This window comes from Trachemys scripta, chromosome 1, assembly GCF_013100865.1.
Source record: "Trachemys scripta elegans isolate TJP31775 chromosome 1, CAS_Tse_1.0, whole genome shotgun sequence".
NCBI lineage: Eukaryota > Metazoa > Chordata > Testudines > Emydidae > Trachemys > Trachemys scripta.
The window spans coordinates 116,619,223-116,646,580 of NC_048298.1; the positions used below are offsets into that span (position 1 = coordinate 116,619,223).

The 27,358-nt window shown below is 39.4% G+C and overlaps 1 protein-coding gene across 18 annotated transcripts in view; it reads left to right on the forward strand.

The window, feature by feature from the left end:
• The window catches only part of C2CD5 (C2 calcium dependent domain containing 5), a 109,141-nt gene that overhangs the window by 60,020 nt on the left and 21,763 nt on the right, over positions 1 to 27,358 (forward strand). For 10 of the 18 annotated variants that reach the window (XR_004647242.1, XM_034782484.1, XM_034782477.1 and 7 more), the window contains 7 exons: positions 5,830 to 5,944; positions 10,121 to 10,309; positions 12,208 to 12,399; positions 17,443 to 17,629; positions 20,637 to 20,801; positions 23,466 to 23,606; positions 24,822 to 24,885. Coding sequence is in view for 17 of the 18 variants with exons in the window: in XM_034782484.1 (XP_034638375.1) it covers positions 5,830 to 5,944; positions 10,121 to 10,309; positions 12,208 to 12,399; positions 17,443 to 17,629; positions 20,637 to 20,801; positions 23,466 to 23,606; positions 24,822 to 24,885 (1,053 nt within the window). In the remaining variant the exon portion in view is untranslated. The remainder of the gene's footprint in view (positions 1 to 5,829; positions 5,945 to 10,120; positions 10,310 to 12,207; positions 12,400 to 17,442; positions 17,630 to 20,636; positions 20,802 to 23,465; positions 23,607 to 24,821; positions 24,886 to 27,358) is intronic. The other 8 variants (XM_034782523.1, XM_034782549.1, XM_034782618.1 and 5 more) reach the window with 2 other exon arrangements.

A 27,358-nucleotide genomic window follows, 5' to 3' on the forward strand; every position in this document is an offset into this window, starting at 1 on the left:
TTAGCGTTAACACGCAGTTGAAATTAACTGCAGCAATTCATACTTCATAGAGCTGTTACTTCAGGCTGTCTGCAGATTCTGCCCAGACATCTCTGCATCAGTTTACGTTCAGCTGATATTTTGATGGCTATATTTGCAATTTAAGGATTTACAGACTTAATTTTCTTTAAAAAGTTTAAATTCTCCAGTGCAAGATCCTAGAAAATCATACTGGCTCACTAAGCCTCTGAGAGCTGGTCTAATTTAACCCCTGGAAAGAAATACGGGTCCCATGCAGGGAAGAGCCCAGACATCTGGGCTCTGGAAATATACTCCCCCTTGCCATCCAGGAGCGGCACCAGGGTTTTCGCCGCCCTAGGCGGCAGCGCTCCTCCTCAGATCATTTGGGGGTGGGGGTCCTTCCGCTCCGCGTCTTCGGGGCGCTTCGGCGGTGGGTCCCGGAGCAAGTGAAGGACCCGCCGCTGAAGCACCCCGAAGACGTAGAGCGGAAGGACCCCCGCTGCCGAATTGGCACCGAAGATGGCAAAATGCTGCCCCCCAAATCCTGCCGCCCTAGGTGACCACCTAGGGTCGCCTAGTGGAAGCGCCGGCCCTGTTGCCACCCAGAACAGTAGAACTATACAGTTCTGCTCTGTCTAGGGCTCCCCAACCAGGGAGATGGGGACAGGATTTTGTCCTGTGTCTGAATACAAACTAATAGAGACCAAACTTGCATTCTAAAATAAAGAACCAAAAGCTAAATTGACTGCAATTGGAACTGATCGGAAAGAACATTTGGGGTTCAAGATAATAACTTTATAACACAATTGTGATGCATTTGTTCCAAAACTGTTCAATAAACAGTAAGTTTTAGACTTTTCAGTTGGAGCAGGATTTAGTTTGCACCGTCTCTATGAAGAATACCTTCTCATGTACATCATTTTTCAAATCTTTCAGCTCTAGAAACAATATGCTTGTGCTTCCACTTAGATATAGGCATCATGCTAATGTTGAAACATTAATAGAAATGTGTTCTTTAATAATTAAATATTCACAATATCTGGTTTACAATAAAGAGCAGTTAATAGCAACAGAATTTTTTGCAAACCTTTTGCTTAAAGTTTTAGAAAACCCGTGCTAAACTATTTAATATATTTGCTAGAAAAGCTTGTGGTGGAGTGCTATGTATGCTTGCCTTTGCTTTCACCTAGAATTCAGGGCCATTACTTTCTGTAACCATTTCAGTGAGCTGCCATAGTTTTCAGTCTGTACTGTCACCTGATCCAAGCATGCGCCAAAAAACCCACCGTTTCTGGCTACTGTCTGCTGAATCTGCTTTGCGAACCCTTAGTTCTTTAAGCTTTTGCTTTAGCCAAAAACAAAACAGACACCCTTTTGGAGTGTACTGGACACATGCCATCCTGCTTCCCCTAACTCCTTTAATGTTTATGTAAATCCTTAGCTTTACTAAACTTGTAAATGCTACAATGGCATCCTCATGTGGAATTGTGTGGCTCATGTGTCAAAATAAAAGGCTGCTTGTGGTGAATATATTTGTCCAAAAAATATGAATGCCTACACATTGCACTGCATTCAGTGTTTTGTATCAATTACTATTCCAATGTCATGGTGTCTGACTTTAATTGTATAAAATCATTTTGTATTTAATATGCAAAGGTAAGTTTGTGGTATACTAAATGTTAATACATAGTATTTTATATATTTACAACTATATAAATTATCTTGGTTCACATTATCTTACCACATTTTGAAAAAAAAATTGCCCTACATTTAAATGACATAAAAAGATCTCTTCATTCATATGCACTTGCTGACAAACATGGCTCCTGTGGGATTTCTTTTTAATCTTGTGCAATGGCAATTGGTTGACTTTTATCAATGGTATTGGGCCTGGTCCTGTTTCCCATAGTTTGTAATGGGGAAAAAAGCTTTGACTTTAATGAGAGTGTGATCAGGCCTATTATATTACTGTGGATTAATAGTGCTTTTACTTTACATCTTACTATTCCTGACATGTTGACCAGAATCTGGGGAAAGAATAAGTGGTAAAATGTTATCTGAGCACTCCACAGATAAAAGAAATAGCTGTGAGTCTCTCGGTGCAGAGACTGCATCCTCCTCCCATATAATTTACAGTATTTTAAGGTGAAGTGAGTGGAAAAATTGTCTTTAATCTTTTAGGAAGCTCACTCCTAAATTTTGTAATCCACGTGCCCCAAATCTCCCTGGGGGGGAAATGATGTGTGGTACCAATGTGGGGACCTGTCATTATTTCTGCTTTTCCTGGTTCTCTTTGTCCACTTCCGTCTCTTTTGGTTTTACTCCCAGCCAATCCTTGTTTGCGTCACCTTACTGGTTGCATTTGTATTGCTCTTTTTTCTTCTCACTTTTTCTTTCCCTGTTTGTTTTTTTTTTCTCCTGACTGTTCAATACTTTCTGTTTCCACCTCCCCTCCCCCCCTTTTTTTGCACTTTTTTTGTCTGAGAGTAAGCAGCAGCAGTAGCTGCCAAACTGTAACACTTCCCATACTTATGGCTGCAGAGGGAAATTGATCAGCATTCTAGCAGGTCCTTTTGTATCCAAGTCTTTATGCAGAGCTGCAAAAAGAAACATACTAGGGTCATGAGATTCTAGCCGCACTCCCCCTGCCCCTCCCTTTTTTGGGGGGGACGACTACAAATGTTTCTCTTGCAAAGTCATAATGTATTGGAGGACTGTTTCATCAAATGAGTCTAGCTAGATACCTGTTGCCCACTCTAACTGATCAGGAAGTATAGTGAGTAGCTAATGTAAGTGCTTTAGTTGCACTGGGCTCTTGACTTGTTATAAACTACAAAATTACTAAACTTAGTTATGTAATAGACATACACATTAATAATTGAATTACTTGTCTTGATTGGGTTTAGGTAGAAGGGTCCCTCCTGAGATTTTTACTACTTTTGGCACTTGCATCACTGTGAATATCCCTCAAGCCAGAGAGAGTTAGGGATGGCACCCTTCAGAATGTGTTTGTTGCTTTTTCTTCTACATCTGCCTCCCATTTGGCTGGCATTTGTAGCACTTGCCCTAGAGTTTGAAAGGACTACCTCTCTAGTGTTCCCAGCTTCTGACAGGTGAAAAGCATGGGACCTCATTGAGGGTTTGAGTGCAATTCCTCAGTGTGGGCCAGATTTTCTGTGTTCAAACTTGCAGTCAAAATAGCTTTTAATAATGACATAATATTCCCACTAGTGAGAGCATAAAAAGCTTACGTTGATGTCACTGAAAGTGTATAACCAGTGTATTCACTTCTATGATTCTAAAGATAAATACACTAAGAACAGTATGTGGGTTTTTATTAGTAAACACAATGGAACCTGCTCATAGTAAACTAGGTGTAATGAAACTTGGTATATCATTGTCAGTGAAAGTAACAAATTCCTTCAGCATGTAAATTGCAGTTCTGACTGTAGTTAATTCCGATGAAGAATGAAATTTGTGAGTGTGTATATTTATTTTACACACACACACACACACACACACACACACACACACACACACACACACACACACATTCTCTCTCTCTCTCTTTTCACTATAAGATTTTCCTGCTCTTTAACATTTTTCTTTCCTCTGAGGAAGGCTGCAGAGTTGTTACAATGCTATGGATGCAGGTGTTAAAAGTCAGGAATAATTGGAGAGCATGATACAAGCCTCAGCAAAATATACTGTATTTCCCCCCCAGAAATATCCTTTAAAGCTTTTGTTATAGAAGAAATAAGTGTTGGTTTCTATTTTAGATCTGCAAAAGTCTGATTCTAAAACAAAAGCTGGAGTGTATTTTAAAATGAATACGTTTTGCACAATAACAGGTTTCAGAGTAGCAGCCGTGTTAGTCTGTATCCACAAAAAGAACAGGAGTACTAGTGGCACCTTAGAGACTAACTAAATTTGTTAGTCTCTAAGGTGCCACAAGTACTCCTGTTCTTTTTGCACAATAGTATTTTGGACTTAATTCACAAATTTCCAAACAGCTGCCTTTTTAACTTTGTGCATTTATGTTGAGTCCAATCATGGGCCTAATATGTGATGTATGGGTATTGCATACCATATAGACAAAAATTCACCATGCTGCACTTGTAGTAGAGCATTTACCTGGCCAGATCCCAGTATGGCTCAGATTTTGGAACTGGTATTTTGGGCCCTAATCCTGCAAAGAAATCTGTATAGGCAGGTGCTTGTGCCTGTACAAAGTTTCATTGACTTCAGTGGGACTCTGTAATCATAAGGGTCCACGTAGGCAGATTCCTATGCAGCATCTGTGTATTTAGTGATTTATTAATCATATTTTGTTTATCAAAAATTGAAATAATTTCTAGTTATAGGTGCTGCAGACATAGCAATGCGCTCTTGAAAGAACCGGGACCAATGGAGCAGAACCTCCATCAGAACTCCTATTGATTCCACATGTAGAGGGTTTGCAGGATTAGAGTCTTTGTTTAAAAACAGGTTTCAGAGTAGCAGCCGTGTTAGTCTGTATCCGCAAAAAGAACAGGAGTACTTGTGGCACCTTAGAGACTAACAAATTTATTACAGCATAAGCTTTCATGGACTACAGTCCACTTCATGCATCCGAAGAAGTGGGTTGTAGTCCACGAAAGCTTATGCTCTAATAAATTTGTTAGTCTCTAAGGTGCCACAAGTACTCCTGTTCTTTTTGTTTAAAAAGTAAGTGAATGTTACTCAAAAGCTTTTTGGTAACATTTATTACTGCATTTGATTGTCTAATGTAAGAAGTATTCAGGAAGTGTAGTTGTAGTTTTTTAAATTCTTTGACCTTACCGTATAGCTCAGGGGTAGGCAACCTATGACACACGTGCCAAAGGCAGCACGCGAGCTGATTTTCAGTGGCACTCACACTGCCCGGGTCCTGGCCACCAGTCCGGGGGGCTCTGCATTTTAATTTAATTTTAAATGAAGCTTCTTAAATATTTTAAAAACCTTATTTACTTTACATACAACAATAGTTTAGTTATATATTATAGACTTATAGAATGAGACCTTCTAAAAATGTTAAAATGTTTTACTGGTACGCAAAACCTTAAATTAGAGTGAATAAATGAAGACTCGACACATCACTTCTGAAAGGTTGCCCGACCCCTGGTATAGATTATAAAATTAATCTGGTTAATAACATCTGGATTCTAAATAAATAGTTCTTGAGAAATAAGAGTTTTAAACATACCCACTTTCCTTAGCACAGAGATACTGAAAATGCAGGTGAGATGTGGACTGCAAAGCTTTATGTTGGCCTGTGACATACTCTTTAATATGGAGATGTGTTCAAAAGAGATAAATCTGCTTGCAGCAAGATAAAATACAATAATTTGTTTTCACCACCTGCAGCTCTGTATTAAAGATGAGGGTACCTAAAATCTACATCACTTTATGCAAATTACATGCAGCCTTCAGGCTTTTGGCAAGTTAACAATGTGACCTTCGAGTGGGTAAAATTTGGAGCAGAGGCTACAACATTTTGGTTTCTGCTGCTGCAGGGACAGCAAAAGAACACAGCTAATATAGAAATCCTATTTTTACTGGTGAGTAACAAGGAAATAAATGAAACAGTCATGTTTGCTTTTGTTCAATAAACAACGTAAAGAAGAAATATTGTTTGCTAATTGGGAAAAGGACAAAATAAGTAGGGGGAAAAATTCAGGGTTGCAAGTCTATTACAACAGATTTAAGAATTTAAAAACTGCATTTAATAGACAGTTTAAAGTTTAATCACATACTGTTTTAAATTGATGTGCTGCAGAATAGTGAACTGATTTATACTTTGTCTTTCAGATGAACCAGAGACACGAGATGCGTGGTGGGCAGAAATCAGACAAGAGATAAAATCCCATGCCAAGGCATTGGGTTGTCATGCTGTAGTGGGCTACAGTGAATCAACTAGCATTTGGTAAATCATGATGATTTGATTTTCTAAATGCCATAGAAAATAATTCTGTACCATCTTCTGAGGATTAAAAATGGTGATAGAGAGCGCAAGACAGATGTTGATAGTGTGTAGCATACCAGCTTTGAAGGGTTTACTAAAACATCTTTCATCTTAAATTTCAATCTGGGGATAAACAGCTGTGTCTTCACATGTTTTTCAGAATTAATTCTGTAGCCACTGTCATAACTATTCCTTAGCATGCTACTGCTAGTCTTTAATCTACGTATTTGCTTTTGACAGTTAACATTAACTTGTCTAATTCTCAAGTTCACTAAACTTTATCTGCCAGAATGCCTGGACATTTTACTTAAATATGTTTTATAGTTACACTTTATTGTCAAGGAATGATTGATAGTTCAGAAGTAAAACAGATACTTTTAAGGCATGGAAGCAGGGGGTCCTTCTCTAGGGATTGCTCGTAAATTGAGCCAGATAATCTTGCCTCCCAGAGCTGGAGTACTGCAGGCTGAGTGTTCCTGTCCTGAATCTCTCTTTGGGACGTACTGACCATGATTTTTCTCATCCAGTACCACACGGAGAAAATAATGTGTATAGCCTTTTGAGCTAAAATTTGAGGGATTGCATTTTTCCACTCCTGTGATACAGTAGCAGCACTTTCGTGGACAAAGACATTAAACTGGTCTTCATTCCACAAGTCTAACATGTTCCCCCAAATGGCAAAGACAGGTAGACCTCTCAGACATTGAGCCATAGGGAGAAGTTAGGTTCAACTGTTATGGCTCCAATAGCTATGCTAGGCTGTCTCCATCCATCTGGAATTCAAGGGACACAGAAACACAGTAGCCCTATTTATTTGAAAATATAACAACATACAGCCATCTCAGCTAGAAGCCAGAACTGCACTGACCTATCCCAAACTTTGAAGGGTAAGAATATCTCACCTACCTTCTGTATTTGTGATTTATCACAACCTTGGGGAGAACAATATGGAATCCTTGTATCTACTTCCAGGCTCTCTAGTCCACAGAAGGTCACATCTACAGCTCCAGAAAGCAACCCTGAGCAGAAATCCTGCTAGCAGCCAAATACCAGGATATTCAAGTGGAATCAGTTATAGAGGATCAAGTAGAAGAGACCCACTTTCTCCCAAGGAAAATCAGAAAGAGCTGATGATTGGCATCACCTTCATAATACCACAGAAGGAAAATTACCAGATACATGTGAGCTTGATGGGCTGAGAGGTCTACATAGGTTACATAAAAGCAGCAAATTTCCACTACATGCATCCGAAGAAGTGCGTATTCACCCACGAAAGCGCGTGCTTCTATACGTCTGTTAGTCTATAAGGTGCCACAGGACTCTTTGCTGCTTTTACAGATCCAGACTAACACGGCTACCCCTTTGGTAGATTACATAGACATTCAAGCACCAGGGACTCCCTTGTCCGGCTCAGTTTCAGGTGGTCTTCCTAGTCCAAGACAAACATATTAGTAATTCCACACATTGTTAAAGCAGTATCATTGGGCAGGCGGGAAAGGAATAGAAGCAAAGCACCCATGGAGATGGCTCAAGTGCTATTCAGTATGGCAGAACCAAACATCTAAATAAAAGTACATTTGAAAGGGATCCTAAATGTAAGAGCTAAGTGACAAAGCTAAAACAAGGAAGAATAGAGTCTCGAAGTGGAGGTTTTCAATTGGATAACTAGGAACTTGGGATGACTAGAATTAAAACTTTCACCTCCTCAGAACATCAGGGTCTAATTTTCACTTCAATTCAATTACTAAGTCAGAGAATAAAGATATTTGACAAGAATTTTTCAATGCTAGACTAAGTTTGAACATCTTTATTAAAAGTTGCACGGGAAAGAGCACTTTTAGATGAGAACTTGTGCTGAGGTTTTTTCTTTTCCCCCCAACATAAGTAAACACCACAGTTCTACTGTTAGTTGTTGTTGTTGTTGTTTTTAAAGCCTGAATATGGACCCAAGCCCCAGTTATGTCAAAATATTTTTGATGTTTTGACATCCTTTTTGGCTTAAGGTTTTGAAGGTTGCCTCAGTGCTTCTATAGCCTGCCTATTCATTTATGTCTAATGTGGAGTTGCAGCATTGTTTGACAAACTCTTCTCAGTGGTCTATTTGAACTATCTTTCTATGTTTTGGCTCTTAAGTTGACCTTCCAAATAGCTTTTGCCTCAGTTATGATGATCTTGGAACTAAGTATCCCCTCCACAGAGGAACTATATCAGAGGTAGGCAACCGATGGCACGTGAGCTGATTTTGAGTGGCACTCTCACTGCCCGGGTCCTGGCCACCGGTCCAGGGGGCTCTGCATTTTAATTTAATTTTAAATGAAGCTTCTTAAACATTTTAAAAACCTTATTTACTTTACATACAACAATTTAGTTTAGTTATATATTATAGACCTATAGAAAGAGACCTTCTAAAAACGTTAAAATGTATTACTAGCATGCGAAACCTTAAATTAGAGTGAATAAATGAAGACTCTGAAAGGTTGCTGACACCTGAACTGTATTTTATCTTTATAAGGATAAAGTTGTCCTTAGACTTTCCTGCTGGTGATGCATAGATCTCAAGAAGTAATCCTACCATCCATTTGATCCCATCGTAGTCACCCGAAGGAATAAGCAATGTTAAGATTTTGCCCTTAAAGAACAAAACCAGATGGAAAATCAAGCTCTATTTGCAGTGACAATGGCAAGCTGCAAAAGGGAGAAGGCATCCAAAGAGCACCTTCACAAGATGGGTAACAGGATGCATCGCTGCAGTATATAAGATGAGCAGACATGGACAATCTGAAAGCATCATGGCAGTTTCCACCAGGTCCATGGTATGCTAAGGGCACTAGTGTGCTGGCTGAAGAAACAAACATCTTTAACTTTCACAAGCTTTCCTTTTCTTAAAATTCAGCCTTTGGAAGTAAAGTTCTCTATGCTGTGGTGAAGTAAGGCTTGTAGTGAAAATGAAAATCTGTTCATCTTGATTAGTCTTCTGATAAATAATATGAGTAGTTCAGTTCCCTTATATTTTCTTTGTTAATACTTAATTTTGTTTTAGTATGGGACAGGAACATACTATTTATTTATAAATTCATAAATTTATTCATAAATTCATAAATCAGTTAATAGTATATTTTACACTTTGAATTGTTGGTAGGACTTTGAGCTGACATTACTTCACTGATGGTGGAAGAATTAAATAGGGGTCCCCTGCTGATTTTCATTTCAACCTGATTCCATGCCTTAAACAGGAAGGACTTGAGTATTTACAGTATTGGCCTGCCAGACATGCTGTATCTGTGGGGGGGAAGGGGGGGGATCAGGAGGAGGAAATACAGGTAAATAAAATTAATTAGGAAGAGTTACAGGTAAATAAGACAAATTTCTCAGTCTGAGAAAGGATGAAGGGTAGCTTTTTTTGTTTTTCAGCATAATGTGTTTGATTTAGTATTTACCCTTATAGGCTTGGTTCACTGTCTAATATTTGTAAAATTGTACAGACAATAAATGTGTGGTCTTTGATAACTGTTTAACTTTTAAACCAATAATAGAGTATATTACTTAGATGTAACACTAGTTGCTGTTCATACTTTAAAATTTTACTTATTTTTTGCTTTTGTCCCCTGAGTTACCAAGAAGCAACTTGTCAGTATTGCTTTGTAACGTCATTTTGACAATGAGTGATATCAGGTGATGGGGTTTTCAGCTTCCACACTTAATTTTGGTAAACAGCTACACCTTGTCTGCAACATTCCCAGGCACTCTAATCTGTAGAATCTAAAAGCTTTCTTAAATCTGTATTTCCTGGGTAATCTAGTGGGCTGAGAACAGAAGTGGAAACCAGGAATTCCTGTTTTCAAATTCCACCTCCTAAGGTGATTTTCTCTTTGTAGCTTTGGGCATGTCTCTTTAATCTATCTGCATCCATTTCTCTCCATTTAAAATGAGCATAATACCTCACAAGACTATTTGTGTGGATTAATTGGTTAATCTGCTAGGTATTGTTATTACTGGTACCATGATTCCACAAGGGTTAACAGTTACATTTAATTCACTGTGGCTTTTGAACAAGCTTTTTAAATGTATGGCTTTAAAAAAAGGATATTTAACACCATATCAGGAATTCACTTCTTTGTAATTCTTTTCTTTTTATAGTGAAGAGGTCTGTATTTTGTCCGCGTCTGGCACAGCAGCTGTACTGAACCCTAGGTTTCTCCAGGATGGCACCATGGAAGGCTGTTTGGAACAAAGGTTGTCATGGCAGCCTGGCTTCTTTTCCATAGGGTCAGAGAAGGGAGAGGTTGATTTTTTTCCTCAGAACCAAGATAGTTCTTCTCTATTAGGGTAGGTTACAGTGTTACAGTGCAGGATGCGGGACCAACCACTTTACTGATTTTCACTAACAACAACAACAGAAGTAATGGAACTCTGCACCAAATTAGATTTTCTGTTTTTATTTCTAACAGTCTGAATAAGGTAACATGTTTGACTACTAACCACAGAATTATAACTCAGTCTTTTTCTTTGCCACTCTTCACGTATTTTTCTTACCTTTGTAGCACACTACAAAAAAGTGACAGTTATATGATAATTTGTATAAGCCAAATCTTGGTTTGGCTATAGTATGTGGACCATTGTCTTTGTTGTGTTCAATGGCTGTATAGAAAATAAAATACCTTTGAGTGTAAAACAAAAGTGAATAAGACAAGCATTTAAAAATGAATGTTCAAACTGAAGATTATAAGCAAAAGCATAAAGGTTGATGGAAAAGGAAAAAAAAAATGAATTGGCCAACTAACACAAATTGTTGGCTGTTTGACCTCTGTTTTTTGTTTGCTTTGGTTTTTTTTTTTTTTTTTTTGAGAGAGCGAGGGGCTTGCAAAATAATTATTTGAGGGCAGTCAAGATATACAAACTATTGCATGTCAATAGGACTTTTTCAGTATCTTCACTGGAATAATAGTCATATATCCTTACGGATTAGTACAGTCCAAAATATACAGTGTATCATAGTGAAGTGATACAATTTTATCTCAATATTTAGCTTTTTCTTTTTTAATTTCGTTAGGAAGAGACTGAGTATTACCTTTCCCTGCAAATACTACTTGTTGATCAGTTCTTTGAAACTGCAGTTTTAACCCCTTTAAACAAACAAACACACCTTTCCTTTTCTTTTTTTCTGTCCCAACAGAACATTTAATACACTTGTTCAACCTCTCCTTCCCCTGTTGACATCTAAAGAAATGTCAAGTTTTTAATGTTAAAACAAAATAAAAATTCAGTTTTTGATCATAATATATTTTATAAGCTTGCTGAATGTGTTGTTTAAAGGGAAAATCAAATTTATTTTCAGTAATAAAAGCTGACTGATAATAAAGCAACCAAATGTGAAATATGTACAGAAAGTCTGTCTCATTTTCAAAAATGACTTAGGCTCCTTAGTGCCCAAATCTCTCTTAAAGTCAATGGGACTTAGGTTCCTAAGTCACTTAAGTTCTTTTGAAAATTTTACTCAGAGTTCTTTGAGAAGAAAAATTACTGTGCAGGACAAAATTTTACAATGAGGCTCTTACGTAGTATGTTACAAAATCGTAATTTGTTCAGACTATATTGTTTATAGTCTTCCATGTATTTTTGCAACAATTCTGCCTAGATATTTTTTTTTCGGTTAAGTGAATAGTGAGTTTTTCTTAATACTGTAGCTTGGGAAATTCTCTATGGGTCTTTCCCTTTTTAATGACTATCTGTATTATACTGTTCTCCAGTAGGATGACTGGCATGTTTAATTTCTGCTGCTTAATTTTGTATAGGTTATTCAAACATAGTCCATGTAAGAGATTTGATATGTATTTACCCAGCAGAGTCCTTTGTAAAGGTGTGATATTCCACAGACTACACCCAGCTAGCAAGAATTAGATCTTAAAGCTATTGCAATAATATCTTAGGCTAATATAACCACTGGCCATTTTATGCTGTCACTTTTTGATCCCTGGATAACTGGTAAGCTGCACAGATACTATATGTATCATTTTAGAGAATAACTTGTGACCTAATTCTGCTCTGTTATATTGGTGCAATCCTATTAACCTGTTGCACAGATGTAGTAGAACAGAATTTGGCTCCATATGTGTGGCTTATGTAGTTGTATGTATAGGCCAATTTTATACGCACATGCACATTGTATTTCATGTTAAGATGGTGCACAGATGTTTTAAATATACTTTTCCAAAATGTACTTTTAGGATAGAAGAAACTTCACCTCCAGGTTGTGGATTTTGCCACATACCATATGATGAACTGAACATGCCATTCCCTGCTCATCTCACATACTGTTACAACTGCAGAAAACAAAAGGTTCCTGATGTTCTTTTCACAACAATAGATCTGCCTGCAGAGGCAATGGTTATTGGGAAGGGATGTCTTATTCAAGCCAGGTATCTGTCAAAATATTTATTTTCTTACTACTGTGCTGGAGAGCATTAGAAATTTTCCTGTTACTGTAGTTCAACAAAAGAGCAGATTTTATATTTTATGTTCAATTATGTGTAGTAACTGGCAGCTAAATGTTTATTTCCTGTTGTGATGTCATTAACTTTAGTTTTGTGCTTTTTATTTATACTAGTCTATAGTACAGGGGTGCTGGAATAATTTGCATAGTGGTGCTGCTGAGAGCCATTGAATCAAACTGTAAATTCTATATATGCTGGAAACCACTTCAAGCCAGGGGGTGTTGCCACATCCTCTGTACCCCTAGTTCCAACACCTAGGCTGTAATCCTATTAAATTTATTGTATTCAGCCCACCTGGCTATGGAGAGCAAAGACTTGCAAGCAAGGGCGCCGAGAGCGGGTTTGGGCCCCGGCGAAAAAAAAATTTGGGGCCCCCCAGCAAGGGCGGACCGGCTAAACAGGGCCAACGAGAGTGGGGGGGGGAGGAGGAAGCTGGGCCCCCTTCCGGACCGCCGGGCCCCGGTAATTTGTATCGGCTTCCCCCCTCCTCTTGTCGACCCTGCTTGCAAGTACAGAAGAAGGTTGCACATGCTACGTATGCTCAAGTTAAAATAATTCAAAATACTGAACCAGGCTGGCCGTACTGGGGGGTTGTGGTTGCAGTATCCATGTTCCCACTTGTAAGGAGTCTCCACTCTCGCCACTTCAGCCATCCTCGAGAAGGCATTCTGAACAACTTTTGGAGGATGCACCCCTTAGTCCGACTTAGATGCTTCTGCCAGAACTGGAGCACTTCCTCTCATCATCCCTGGAAACCGCGGTTCTTTGATTTCCTCCTCGCTCCCAGATGACTACCGTCAATTCCAAGAACTGTTATGTAGGGTGGCTGATGCCCTCCATATTCCACTGGAGGAAGTGCAAGACAAGCCTCACTAATTCCTTGAGATGCTACTGCCTCTGCACCAGTCAGAGTGGCCCTGCCAATCAATTCTTCAACCAGCCCGGACTGTCTGGCACACTCCAGCTACCTGCACACCCACCCCCAAAGAGGTAGAGAAAAGGTACACCTCTACCCTGATATAACGCGACCCGATATAACATGAATTCGGATACAACGCGGTAAAGCAGCACTCCAGGTGGGCGGGGCTGCGCACTCAGGTGGATCAAAGCAAGTTTGATATAATGCGGTTTCACCTATAACGTGGTAAGATTTTTTGGCTCCCGAGGACAGCGTTATATCGGGGTAGAGGTGTAGTATGTACCTCCAATGGGGCCTGAGTTTTTTTTCTCTCACCTGCCACCCAATTCTCTCATCTTTCAGGCAGCAATGGAGTGGGCCCATCAGCAACACTCACATTCCACCCCAGTAGATAAAGAGGGCAAATGCCTGGACCTTGGGGGTCACAAGGTTTTCTTCTCTGCCAGTTTCACATTTCAAATTACCTGGCTCTATTTGCAAACTACAACTTCCTTATCTATAGCAAAATGGCATGCTTCACAGACAAACTGCCCCAGCGGATCAAGCCCGATTTCAGGCTATCCTGGATGAGAGGAAGCTGGTTGCGAGGACAACACTGCAGGCTGTGGTGGACGCGTCAGACACTTCTTTAGGCATGATGGCTACAGGGATCATCATGCGAAGGGAATTATGGCTGTATTTGTCAGGTTTCCTGAGGGAAGTCCAGACCATAGAGGACCTCGCTTTCAATGAGTCTCATCTCTTCAACCAGAAGACTGATGATTCACTTCATTCCCTCAAGGATTCCAGAGCCACTGTGCAATCACTGGGTTTCTACACACTGGCACCCAAGTGCAAGTTCTACCTGACTCCAAAGCAGCAATTTAGAGTTTCCCAATTATTCCTCTAGTGGCCCTATGAGCTTCCTTGCAAACAGCAGAAAACCCAGTGACCCCATCCCTCAGGTTCATCATCACAACCTTCTGCATCTCATACTCAGTCTTCCCAGAAGCACTATTTATGAGTGCAATTAGAGAGCCGCCAACCACCCTGCCTCATGCCGTGCACCCGACTCACTCCCTTTGGGGGGTTCCTATCACTCTTTTTACCACCTTGGAGTGCAATAACGGACAAGTGGATCCTGGATGTCATTCGATATGGCTATATGATCGAATTCAAAATGCTACCTCATCCTCATCCCTCGCCCGGGCCTAACTTCAGGGACGACTCTCACGACCGTATCCTGACCCTAGAGGTAGACTCCCTGCTGCAAAGGCGAGTGACAGAACTTGTTCCCATGACACCACCACCGTCTATTACATCAACAGACAAGGGGGCACAAGGTTGCCTGCGCTTTGTGCAGAAGCAATTCACCTTTGGGACTCGCTTTGCCCACAAGATCCTGTTACCAGCGGCATACCTTCTTGGGACTCAGAATGTAATTGTGGACTCTCAGTCAGCAGAAAGTTTGTGACTGACCACAAATGGGAGCTCCACGACACTGGTCGCTAGCATTTTCGACTGCTGGGAGACTCCAGCCCGGGACCTCTCTGCCTCCTGTGCCAACAGCAAATGCACCCTGGGGGACTTGGTGCCCTTTCCCACGGTGACGCACTAGTCCTTTGCTGGTCAGATAGCTCAATTACACCTTTCCTCCCTGCCACTCCTGCCATGAGTCCTACACAAGATCAGATGGAAAAGAGCAACGGTCATTCTGATTGCCCCATTCTGGCCTTACCAGTTCTAGTTTTCCCTGGTTCTCAGCATGTCAGCGTGCTCCCCACTTCCGCTGCCACCTTTCCCAAAACTCCTCATGTAACAAGGTGGGTGGATCGGGCATGCCGATTCCCAGACTCTTCACCTCAGAGCCTGTTTTTTGGATGAACACCTTCATTAGAGCAGGAGTGTTCATCAGCAGTACAAGGCTCTTCTCAAATAACGGAGAGGAGTCCACAAAGTGATCCTATAGGGCTAAATGGAAGTGTTTCACCTCCTGGGCTCAGTGGAAGGGTCTAGCCCCTAAGGATGTAGATATTCCTCCTCTTTTGGACTATATGCTCTCCCTAAAGACATCTGGCCTTGCGCTCAACTCCATCAGGGTGCACATGGCTGCTGTCAGTACCTTTCACCCCCCTGCTCAAAGGACACTCCTTTACTCACCCCTTGACTATCAGGGTTTTGGAAGGGCTTCCTATGAACCTATCCTTCTGTTCAGCCCATTGCTCCCCAATGGGACCTCAACTTTGTCGTCACGATGTTAATGAAGTCACCCTTTGAGCCTCTGGCTTCATGCTCTCTCTCTTCTCCCCATGAAGATTGCCTTTCTAGTAGCTATTACTTCTGCAAGATAGTGAGTCCCGCCTCACCCCTTGTCACCTCAGATGAAACCATGAGGTGGAGCTAGGGTGCATATGTGGACCAACGGACACTACCTTTTTAAAAATCTGTGGCTCTAGACACATGGCAAATGCATATAATCCGCAGTGAAATACAGATAGGGACCACAAATCTTGAAGATCTTCCAGTTATAGGTAAGTAATTTCTTCACTGACAGAGCCCTGCATACTGAATTGTCCTTAGTGAGAGAGAAATCAAAGAAACTTTTTGATATGTTGGAAGTCCGCAAGGAAGGGAAGACTATTCTCATAAATTTCAAAGGACATGCAGAGGTAGTAAAGAATGCTGGGTGTCACCTTCTTCAATATTTGCTGCGACAAAGTGAGCCTGAATACCTTTATTAAGGTATCAGAGGGGTAGCCGTGTTAGTCTGCATCTGTAAAAAGCAACAAAGAGTCCTGTGACACCTTATAGACTAACAGACGTATTGGAGCATAAGCTTTCGTGGTTGAATACCCACTTTGTCAGACGCATGTGACCTTTATTAAGGTGCAACTGTACAGTTAGTGGGAATTATAACATTTCTTTAACCACTCTGGATTGGCATCTCTGGTCACCTCAGCAATGTTAGTTATGATTTCAGAGCTCAGCAAAGAAGTATCTCAGAATTAGTTGCTTTTCAGATTCAAAACCAAGTTCCAGTATAAAATATTTGTATAATGTAGTCAAACTTCATCTCAGTGTATTTTGAACTTACCGTGTTAGCACTTCTCCAGTTATATATATATTAGGTGTTGGTACAATATTTTTAAAGTGGAGTTATAACTGTGTTGGTCCCAGGATATGAGAGAGACAACGTGGGTGAGGTAATATCTTTTATTGGACTAACTTCTGTTGTGAAAAAGACACGCATTTGAGCTACGTAGCGCTCTTCTTCAGGTCTGAAGAAAGAAGCTTGTCTCTTTCATCAACAGAAGTTTGTTCGATAAAAGATATTGCTTCACTCACCTTACCTCTCCAATAATTTTAAAGGCATAGTGCAGTAGTTTTCTGTGATCCACAGAACCCTCAGGTTCCTCAGACTATGTCTAAGGGGTCTGGGAAAGGTGGTTGTTACCATAGAACAATGGTTTACGCCTGTGGTCGGGTCCACAGACCAAGTTTAAGATTTTCAAAGGGGTCCTCACTGCCATTTGAAATTTTTTAGGAGTGTGCAAATGAACAAAGGTTGAAAAACACTGGCATAGTGGGTGAAGCTTGCTTGCTTTCTGAGTACATTTTTATGTATGTTTTGATTACTAGAAGTAAACATGATTTCATAAAAAGAATTGACAAAAGTCATGCTTTCCAGTTTTTATAATCTGTTTTAATAAGGGATGTTTCTTAATATTATTTAAAATACATGTATTATTCTGTTTTATAAGTTACTTTTGTTCAAGGTTTCCAGTTTTCAGTTTAAAAAGGTATTTTCCTATTAAAATATGACCGAAATTAAGGGTAAAGATGTACAGCAAATATTTGTTAAAAGCCAAAAAGGGTCAATTTGATGTTGTGCTGACTTGGTATTTTACAAAAAATAGAATTAAATTCCAGAAAATAACTTTGAATGTTTTGTCAAATATAAAAAGCCTGCACATTTGCTTTTGATCGCTTACAAAGTTTATCAGTGGTTAAAAAGTGCTTACATGCGTAAGACAGACTAATTCTACATATGTGATGATTTCCATCAACAGGTTATGTCGCCTGAAAAAGAAAGCTCAAGCTGAAGCAAATGCAACATCCATCAGTAATCTGTTGCCATTTATGGAATATGAAGTACACACCCAGCTAATGAATAAACTTAAATTGAAAGGAATGAATGCTCTGTTCGGTCTGAGGATTCAGATTACAGTGGGTGAAAATATGCTGATGGGCTTGGCAGTAAGTGTTGCTTTGAATGCATAAATTAGAATTCCTCGTTCTATTATATTCTGTTCTTCTAATTTCACAAAACCGTTTGTGCCAGTTTTGTATGATGGTGGAATTCTGGACAAATGGAGATATTTAAAAATTATAGTTTTATTAACAAATGAGATGGTGGAAAGGAAGGAGACCGCCACCTTCTTGTTAACAGATCAGAATAGACTTGCCTTGAATACCAGACACAATAGGTTGGACTCTCTTGAAACTGAATTAGTAGATGAAAGTATCATAAGTACAGGAGGCTTCCCCCAAAATATGCTGAAGAAAAATCATAAATTCCTTTAATGGTTACTGTCGAGATCTGTTTTGACTCCTTAAACTGCATTCCATGTTCATGGTAGATGGGATTTGCCCTCACTGAGTATTTGTAAGTCTTTGGTTATCATCTAGTAAAAAAGAGGAACCCCCAAAACTCCAGCCTATTGCCTCTGCTTGTAATATTGATGGCCTCTAATGCCTCTCTTACTTTCCATCTAACTATTAATTCTAAAGGAGCTGCATTATGGTGTTGCATTAGCTTAACTCTACAAGGTACTCAAGCCTTTCAACTGTATTTATGATGTACTGTTTTTCATAGTATGAATTTGATGCTTCTTTCTGTTTAGTTTAAAATAAAATACAATTTTTAAAAAAACAAAAAAACACACCCAAAGTGAATTTTGGAGACCCTCTGTGCTGTCCAGACTCTCTTATTTTTGACTAATGTTTTATAAATATCCTCCGCACATACACACCTTATTGTATTTATTTTTAATTCCATACCCCCCTTTTTTGGAGCTTTCTGATGGCAGAGAAGTAATGACCAGTAGGTTGAAAGTGTTCTAGGCCTAATTATAAAATGTTTCACCACTGGCATCTCTGCTCTGCCTGTGATGTGTGGGGTTGGGATAGCCAAACTTAATTCTATCTCTGCCAAGTCACCTCAGTGGATAGATGGGCCCTGAGTAGAGGCTATCAAGCTCTCTCCATCCTGACACTTCCAATGAGAAGTTGGCCCAGATGACCTCAGAGGCCATGTTTTTGAACGTGTACGAGTCAGCCAACTCCATTGGATGCCAAGAGATGTCACCAACACTAGCCTTTTTAAGTACATATCTGCTGATAGAAGTCTCAAAGCTATCCAGGCCAGCAGTCGAAAACAAACAAGGATCAGAGGATTCAAGATTGAACCTCAACTCAGGCCTCAACCTGTGCTTTGTGGGAGAGCCAACAATACACTGAGCTGCTGCTAAGCACCAATGGAGATTTACAACAACTCTGCCAAGAACAGTGATGCCTGATATGCTTATGTCTGATCTTGGATCAAGGTGTTTGGAACCAGTGAGAAGGTGGTGGTCTCCTTCCTTTCCACCATCTCACTTGTTAATAAAACTATAATTTTTAAATATCTCCATTTGTCCAGAATTCCACCATCCTACAAAACTGGCACAAACAGTTTTGTGAAATTAGAAGAACATTTTATAAGGTTAGACATCACTATTCTTGGCATGGTTGGTGCAAAATTCCATTAGTGCTTAGCAGCGGCTCACTGAATTGTATGGGTCTCCCAGGAAGCACAGATTGAGGCCTGAGTTGAGGTTCAACCTTGACTCCTCTGATCCTTGTCTGTCTTCAACTGCTGGCCTGCCCTGTGTAAAGCTTCCATTAATTCTATGTCTGATGATAATGGCACTGATAAATCACGTCACTGGGTCAAGAGTTTGTTAGGACCGACTGAACTCCCTGATGTTTTTGTTTCTTGGTCTTCAACGGTTACGTAGATGTAGGCACTGAATCACATTAATGACACTGTAACGATTCTGAGTCTGAAGCCATTGTTGCTGTGAGCGTGCTTTGGGCATTGGCAACGATACCATGTCCCCAGTTGTCCTTGTCTTTGTATCTCACTTGTGTCAGCTTCAGTAACTTCAGCGGTGTACATGCTAGTTTATTATACAAATACATCCAATACCCAGATCTGTTCAGCAGACTGAATGTATACTTGGGATGAAAGAAATAATGGTAAAATCATAGTAACTGATTTTACCTGTATGTATGTGGTACGAGTTGTCTCTTCAGATTAATTCCAAATCTCCATAGTAGTGAAGTGAGAACCTCATTTCCCTGTCCTCAGAAGTGAAAATGTGTATGATGAAACATATTTTCCTTTCGTAGACCACTGTCTTGACAGATGTTCTTTGTCAGAAATTTGAGTTTTGTTAAGAAAACAGTTGAAATAACTTAGTCCTTATTTGATTTCAGTCTTTTTTTATTAAGTTGGTTTATTTAAAGAGCCTGTAAGGTTCTGGTAAATATCTATCTGGCTTTCACACTGTAGAAATTCTTATGAAATAAGCCAGAAAACCTTCATTTTCTGTTTCATTTGAATAATGAGCGAAAGAGATGCTTCAGTAATCTGACTTGTTCATATACTGATCTGTGACTATAAAGACAAATTAAAGTCCTTGATACTGGGAAATTTTGATTTTCTAACTTGTTTAATCAAAATGAGTTAATACTAAGGTCTACATCAGTGTAACGCCTATTGAAGTTGAGGATAAACTGAATAAATGAATATTTAGCACACTTATTGTTGTATTGATTACCGGTCACAAATTTTTGGACATGAAGCCTTTAGAAAAGAGTAGAGATTTCTATTCATATTTGAGATGAGCTCTTGAATCAAGGAACAAGATTTTCCTTAAGGGAGTGTTCCCTCAGATGGGGAGAAAGGTGTTGCAAGGCGTATTGTTTTGAATCTACAAACAATAAAGATGGATTAATTTACCACAGTAGCAGTCCATGACATAAAGATACAAATTGTACTGGTGAATACATTAAAATCCTGGGCAGTATTGAAAACTATAAATATTTTAAACCATTAGAAGTAAAATTAAACATTGAAAATACAGCTTTATAGGGCATATTTTGTTCTTGAACATCTTTGTTGTTTTCTTACTGACTTTTTTATTTATTTTTTATAAAGTCTGCCACTGGTGTGTATCTGACAGCTTTACCGACCCCTGGTGGTATTCAGATTGCTGGGAAGACTCCAAATGATGGCGCCTATGAACAGCATGTTTCTCACATGCAAAAAAAAATAAATGATACAATAGCAAAAAACAAGGAGCTTTATGAGATTAACCCTCCTGTAAGTAAAATTTATACAATTCTCAAAAAGGAGAATTCCATGTCAAATGCAGTTCATACTAAACTAGTATGGATACTGATCCATAACTGAAGAGGTTTGATTTGAGTGCATGGTTATTTATCAATATGAAAATCCCTGAGCTCTCTCTGAGGTAATCAGAGCAGAGATTTATATAATCACCTTATTCCAGATATGTAAATCTCTCTGTTCTGAATGTCTGAGAATGTCTTTAAAATTCCCCATTCATTTGTCCAAATCAGATACAGCATTTTAGGGATTAGGGAGTTCTGAGAGCAGTAGCCAGTTGGAGTGTAGCTGTGGAAGGCTAGAAAACATCTTTTACTCTAATAGTCTGAATGTACTCCTTGTTAACTTGGTAATAACATATCCTTTGGCTTAGGGCTTTTAGCTCCAGCTGTAGTTGTTGCCTCATAACCAGAAAGCACACTCAAGCTATCATTTAAATATATTTGTGGAGTAGCTAAATATTAATATGGTATACCTTGGTTCTATATCTAAGAGTCCACTCTAGCCTCAAATATGCATAGCCATCTAGGCTTCACAAGCTAGCTCCACTGCAGACCATAGAGAGAGAGGTTAGTCTGCGCAGAGAGCCTCCTGAAATCCTCTATTCTTACATGCTAGGAGTTGAAGAGCAGCTGAAGGGAAGAAAAAATAGTATAAATATAATTCCGATCTCTGTCGCTATGCAGTTCCGTAGCTGCCTGGATATTCCTATAGTTCTGCTGGATTAGCTCTTCTTTAGTCCTAAAATAGGGAACGGACAAGTCCTGGCAGACTTAAAAAATATGCATATGAAGAAAAAAATATCCTTAATTTTGTATGGAAAGTGGGAGCATCTATCGTACTCTTTCCACTTTGATCCTTCCATTTACATCATTAGAGAACAATACTGTGGGAGACTTCTGCCCCACACAGGTATTTTTTCGTAAGATGACCTGTAGGCTGGCCAGTAGCTGTCCCTCTTTCTTAGAACCATAGGAATTCACTGGTCCCAATACAGAAGTAGATTCCAGAAAGGGAAGCATGGGAACTCTTTGAGATTTTTTGACTGTGAAGCGGCTTAACATGTCTTGTTTCTATGGCTAGCTGTCAGCTAGAGAGGATCTCATCCTGCCCAAGAACCAAACTGGGACTCTGGCAAGAGTGGCGTTCTTGTGCACATGAATCAGCACTAGGTAGCCACTCCCAAGAAGGAAAATTAATCTTTTTTTGAAATAGTTATCTTTACAGCTGTGTAGCTGGAGGTATCATTGACCACTGTGAGGCAGAAAACATTGAAGTTGCTTTCTGCCAAATAGGGCCCCTAAGCCTGTATCAACAATTCCAATATAAATCCCATTTTTCTGTGATTTGCAGCTGCCATAAAAAAAATTATTCTAGGTTGAAATGCTCCATGCAAAGTTCTCTCTCTACCTCTATCTGATGGTTTTTTAATGCATCCCATTCTCCTTAGTAACTGAGGCTGTTTATGCTACAAGTGCTACAATGGTGCCACTGCAGCATAGGCACTTCCTACATCTACAGAAGAGGTAGTTAATCCACCACTCTGAAGTAGCTAGGTCGACAGAAGAGTTCGTCTGTCAGCCTTGCGACATCTACACTGGTGACTAGGTTGACCTAAGTACCGTGCTCAGGGTATTAAATTTTTCAGTGTAGACCAGATCTGAGTGGCCTCTAGGTTAATTAGATTGGCACAGTGAGGTCTCCAATAGGTGTCATGGAGTCTTCGGCTCTTTGATTACAGGAAGCTCTCTGCATTACACATCCTACATATTTTTTTTCAATAGACCAGAATCACTTCACCTTCCCCAGTAAACTGAGATGGTCTTTAGAAGATCCTTAGCAGGTTTTTTGTTCTTAACTTTCCTCTTATAAGAACAGAAATAAGTAAATAGGGTACATCTCATATAATCCTCAATGTATCCAAAAACTGTTGAGGTGGAATGGATGCAATTACTTCCAGATCTGGTTAACATTACTCATCACTGATAGAGATGGCGTTGATACATTTTATTCCTCTCTCTCAGTTTCATGCAGAATATGCAGCATCTCAGTTCTTAAACCTGAGGGGAAACTGATTGGGACAAAAAATTAAAATAACAAAAAATGTACACAGGTTTTTTTGTCTTAAATAGACTTCAGCGGTTCATCTATCATTGTTATTCATAGATCTGACATATTTCTTAGTCACTGTGTGCATATGTGTATAATTAAAAATGAATTTATTTCACTGTTTGTCATTACCAAGGAACATTGTATAAAAACAGAATTTTTGTATATACAACTCTCTTTAAGTCACCACAATTGGCTGTTGTGGAGCTAAGAATTAGCTGCTAATTCTTACTCCTTTCCAGAAGAAGTAATCGTGTCTGGTATAAGTAGCAGGAATGACTGAAATGAGGGAAATAAATCCTGTATGCATATATCCCTAGTAGTGATAAAGAAAATTCTAAAATAAAAGGGCAGGATGGAATTAAAAACTGAAAATATGATTTATATTGTCGGCAAAATTACTTCTAAGTAGAATGATGATCAGAATGTTCTGAGTCTTAGAACTATGTGATGGCAAGGTGTTAAAATTTCAAAATAGTTTTAAGACTTGGAGTACATATATGAATTTTATTGTAATACTGTTTTCAGGAGATACCAGAGGAAATCATAGGGTCTCCCTTTCCAGAACCAAGACAGCGTTCCAGGCTGCTAAGATCTCAGTCAGAAAGTTCTGATGAAGTTATGGAACTGGACCTTTCACATGGGAAAAAGGATGCTTTTGTCTTGGAGGTAATATCCATGTCTATGATGCTCATGCTCCTGCCTTTCGTCTTGAAAAATGTATGAAAAATAGATAAAGGACCTCTTAATTATTTCTAAAGTATCCTGAATTGTAGAGCAGCTCATTAATTTTTGTATCAATAGAAACTCTTAATTGAAATTTGAAGCAAACCTCTGTTCCTCTTTCCTGTTGTTCTTTAGCACATCTACTGTCTGCATATGAACCACATCCTAAAAGATATCCTCCTCTTGGTCACCTTTGTCAAGCAGTACCTAGATGCTAGTAAAAAGCAAATGGGTGATTCTTTTTCAGCTACAAAAAAGACAGGCAGTCATCACTGATGGGAGCCTTAAATAGCTTGTATGCTACACCTCAGCATTCAGTGTTGAAACCCAAAAATTACATTATTTTTGTGATCATTAATACAATTTATTTATTCTTTGAGGCTCCTATGTCTGAGGAGCTAGAATTCTTTGCGTGTAACATTTTATTAGACTAAATGGCCTTCAGAAAACAGAAGAACCTGGAGTGCTCTGTCAGGTGAAGTGGTGCATGTTATAACTTAATATTTGAAGTGTACTTATTTATTCTGAAGTTAAATTGCTTTTAATGAGCATATATTTAAATGAATTAAATATTTTGAAGTACTGTGAGAAGTGTAAAAATAAATTGTTTTGTTTCCCTGAAAGTGCTAAATCAAAAATTCTTGAATTTTAAACTTGAAAGTGGTGGTCAAATGATAATTATACTAAACCTTGAAGAAATGGCATGTTGTTTTTTATTTTTTTATCTTGATTAGTTGTTTTGTATTTTGTTCAGTTTGCCTCTTTATTGATCCAGCTTGTCTTTTTCAGAAGCAAATATGAAATTTAAAAACTTTGGTATGGTTTTTCAAAACCGGGTGTCTAAGTTTGGGCTAAAGCCCTTATTTAGGAATCTAAATAAGTTAATGACAGGTTTCAGAGTATGCATCCGAAGAAGTGGGCTGTAGTCCACGAAAGCTCATGCTCTAATAAATTTGTTAGTCTCTAAGGTGCCACAAGTACTCCTGTTCTTCTTTTTTTAAATAAGTTAACTGATTTTCAAAAGTGCTAAGTACCCAGCAATTCCCAAATTAGTCATTTATTTAGGCATCTAAATAAACTCGACTTTTGTATCTAGAAACAACCTTGTTGTAGTATTTTTGTCTTATTGACACTACCAATGTGTTTTGTTTGTTTCAGATTGATGATACAGATGCAATGGAAGATGTACATTCTTTACTGACGGATGTTCCACCACCTCCAGGTCGAGTAAACAAAATTCTCATGCTATGTGATTAAAATTAATAGTTATATAAACTTTTGGCAGTCCTTTTCACAATATGCTGGATAATGGAGAATTGTTTTATTTCATTCAAGGTCAGAATTAGAAAAAAAATTCCTTGAAATGCAATATTGTGGGTCAAATCTCACAGAGGACAAATGCTTTGTCTCTCTTGAGAATATGATGATTGTAACTTGAGGCAAGGAAGATTGCTTCCCAAAACACTGTCGTGAGCTGATCATCTTTTTGTATCATAACTGGAAGTTCAACATAGTAGTCATTTCCTTGTAGAGTGAAAAGTTTCAAAAATCTTGTGTCTTTTGCACTAGTAATTCAGTATCTGCAGATTGTTATATTCTGGACGGCTGAAATGTAGGTAGAGGGTTCACTGAATGTAGAAGTGTTGAGTCAATATATTGCTGCAGTGACTTTAGCCATATAATATGAGCTGTCCATTAGATACTATGTTTTATTCCAGGAATGTTGTTTAAACTAAACAGTATTACTTGTTATATCTCGCGTGTTGTCAAACAACAACTTTTATATTTTTTCTTTCAATGTGGCAGTATTCATTTCCATGGTGCTCTCCATATGAAAATCTACCTCTGTCTTCCACTGGAGCTTTCCAAACTGTCGTTTTCTGTTGAGGAGAGACAGTTCAAGAAGACCTGGGTTTCTTGATTATTTCATCCACAACATCAAGTTTTTCATCCAAATCCACTGTGCTTATTTTGTCTAGAAAGCAGCAGTGTAATAAATAATAGCAAACTGGCTGTGCGGGGCGGGACTAATTTCTTCAATACTTGCTAAAGTCCTTGTGAATCTATAAACATCAGAGTTTAGCACTGTACAAGAGTATTATATTTTCAGAATACAATAGATGCCACAAAATGAATTATTGACAGTGTAGCAGAATTGATTCCTCCCACCATTGAAGGTGACCCGTGGCACTCTCCTCTATGCCAATCAAGTGAGAGCTTATAACCCATAACTGCCACCTTCCGCGTTGAGTCCATATTGCCAGCAAGGATGGAGTGTCCTCTCCATATGATATTGCTGCAATAGCCTGGGCAGTTGATATGGAGGAGGGGCTGCTTTGCCCATGTGTCAGCGTCCCCCTCTTGACTTTACTGGTTTGGACCAGAGGAAGGGGACGGGAGTCAATACATTTGGAACCAGCTATGCTGCAGGAGTTGCCAGTGCCAAGATCTTCCATCTGCCTGCCTTTCAGGGCTCCACTCTAAGATTGGTTGTCGGCCACAGCTGAAGGGCCCAATCTGTCTTGTGTGGATGTCGTTGGCAAAAACACTGAGTTTGCTCATCCACCTTTTGATGGCATTTCCTCCATCAAGGGTTCCACTGCCCTCCAGGCACCATCAGCCCGAAGCCATTGGCGCTTCCTGAGGTTTCTGGGTTAATTAACCGCCACCCAGCACTTGGCATTGACCAGTACAGGTTGTACTGCTTATGGTCATAGCGGTAGCAGGTTTTCAATTCTGACCTGATAGAGCTAGATTTGGAGCCCACTGTAGGAGAGCTAAGCAAGGCCAATGATTTACTATCAAGTGGCAAGGCTCCTGGAAAAGATGGCATCCCAGCGGAAATCCTCAAGTGCGGGAAAGACAGCCAATTACCAGATCTTCATCAGGTGCTACTTAAATGCTTGAAAGATGGTGAGATACCACAAGAGTGGCATGATGCAAACATCATCACTTTATATAAAAATTAAGGCGAAAAGGGGGACTGCAACAACTACAGGGGTATCTCACTACTAAGTGTAGCAGGAAAAGCTTTTGCAGAAGTCATCTTAGTGTGCCTACAATAGCTGGCGAATCAATTCTACCCTGAATCACAGTGTGGATTCAGGGCTGGAAGATCAACTACAGACATGATATTTTCTCTCTGTCAACTCCAAGAAAAGTGCAGAGAGCAAAACCGACCATTATACTTCTCCTTTGTGGACCTAACCAAAGCATTCAACACAGTCAGCAGAGCAGGTCTATTTGCTACACTAGAAAAGATAGGGTGCCCACCAAACTTGTTAATTCTTATATGTTCATTCCATGACAACATGAGAGCAACTGTCCAGTTTCATGGGTCTACTTCAGACTGCTTTGAGATGAAAAGCAGAGTGAAGCAAGGATGTGTTCTTGCCTCTACAGTCTTTGAAAACTTCTTCTCGGTACTCTTGAACTGTGTATTTAAGGACATGAAAGATGGAGTGAAACTCTTTCAACCAGTCCCGACTTAAGACAAATACCAAAGTCAAAAAGGTGCTAATCAGGGAACTTCTGTTTGCTGCTGCTGATGCCCTCATAGCCCACAATGAAGATCTACTACAAGAACTCATGGACTGCCTTTCAAGTACCTGTCAGGCACTCAGGGCCGGCTCTAACTTTTTTTTGCTGCCCCAAGCAGCAAAAAAAAGCGCTGCCCCTGCCGAACCCCCCCCCGC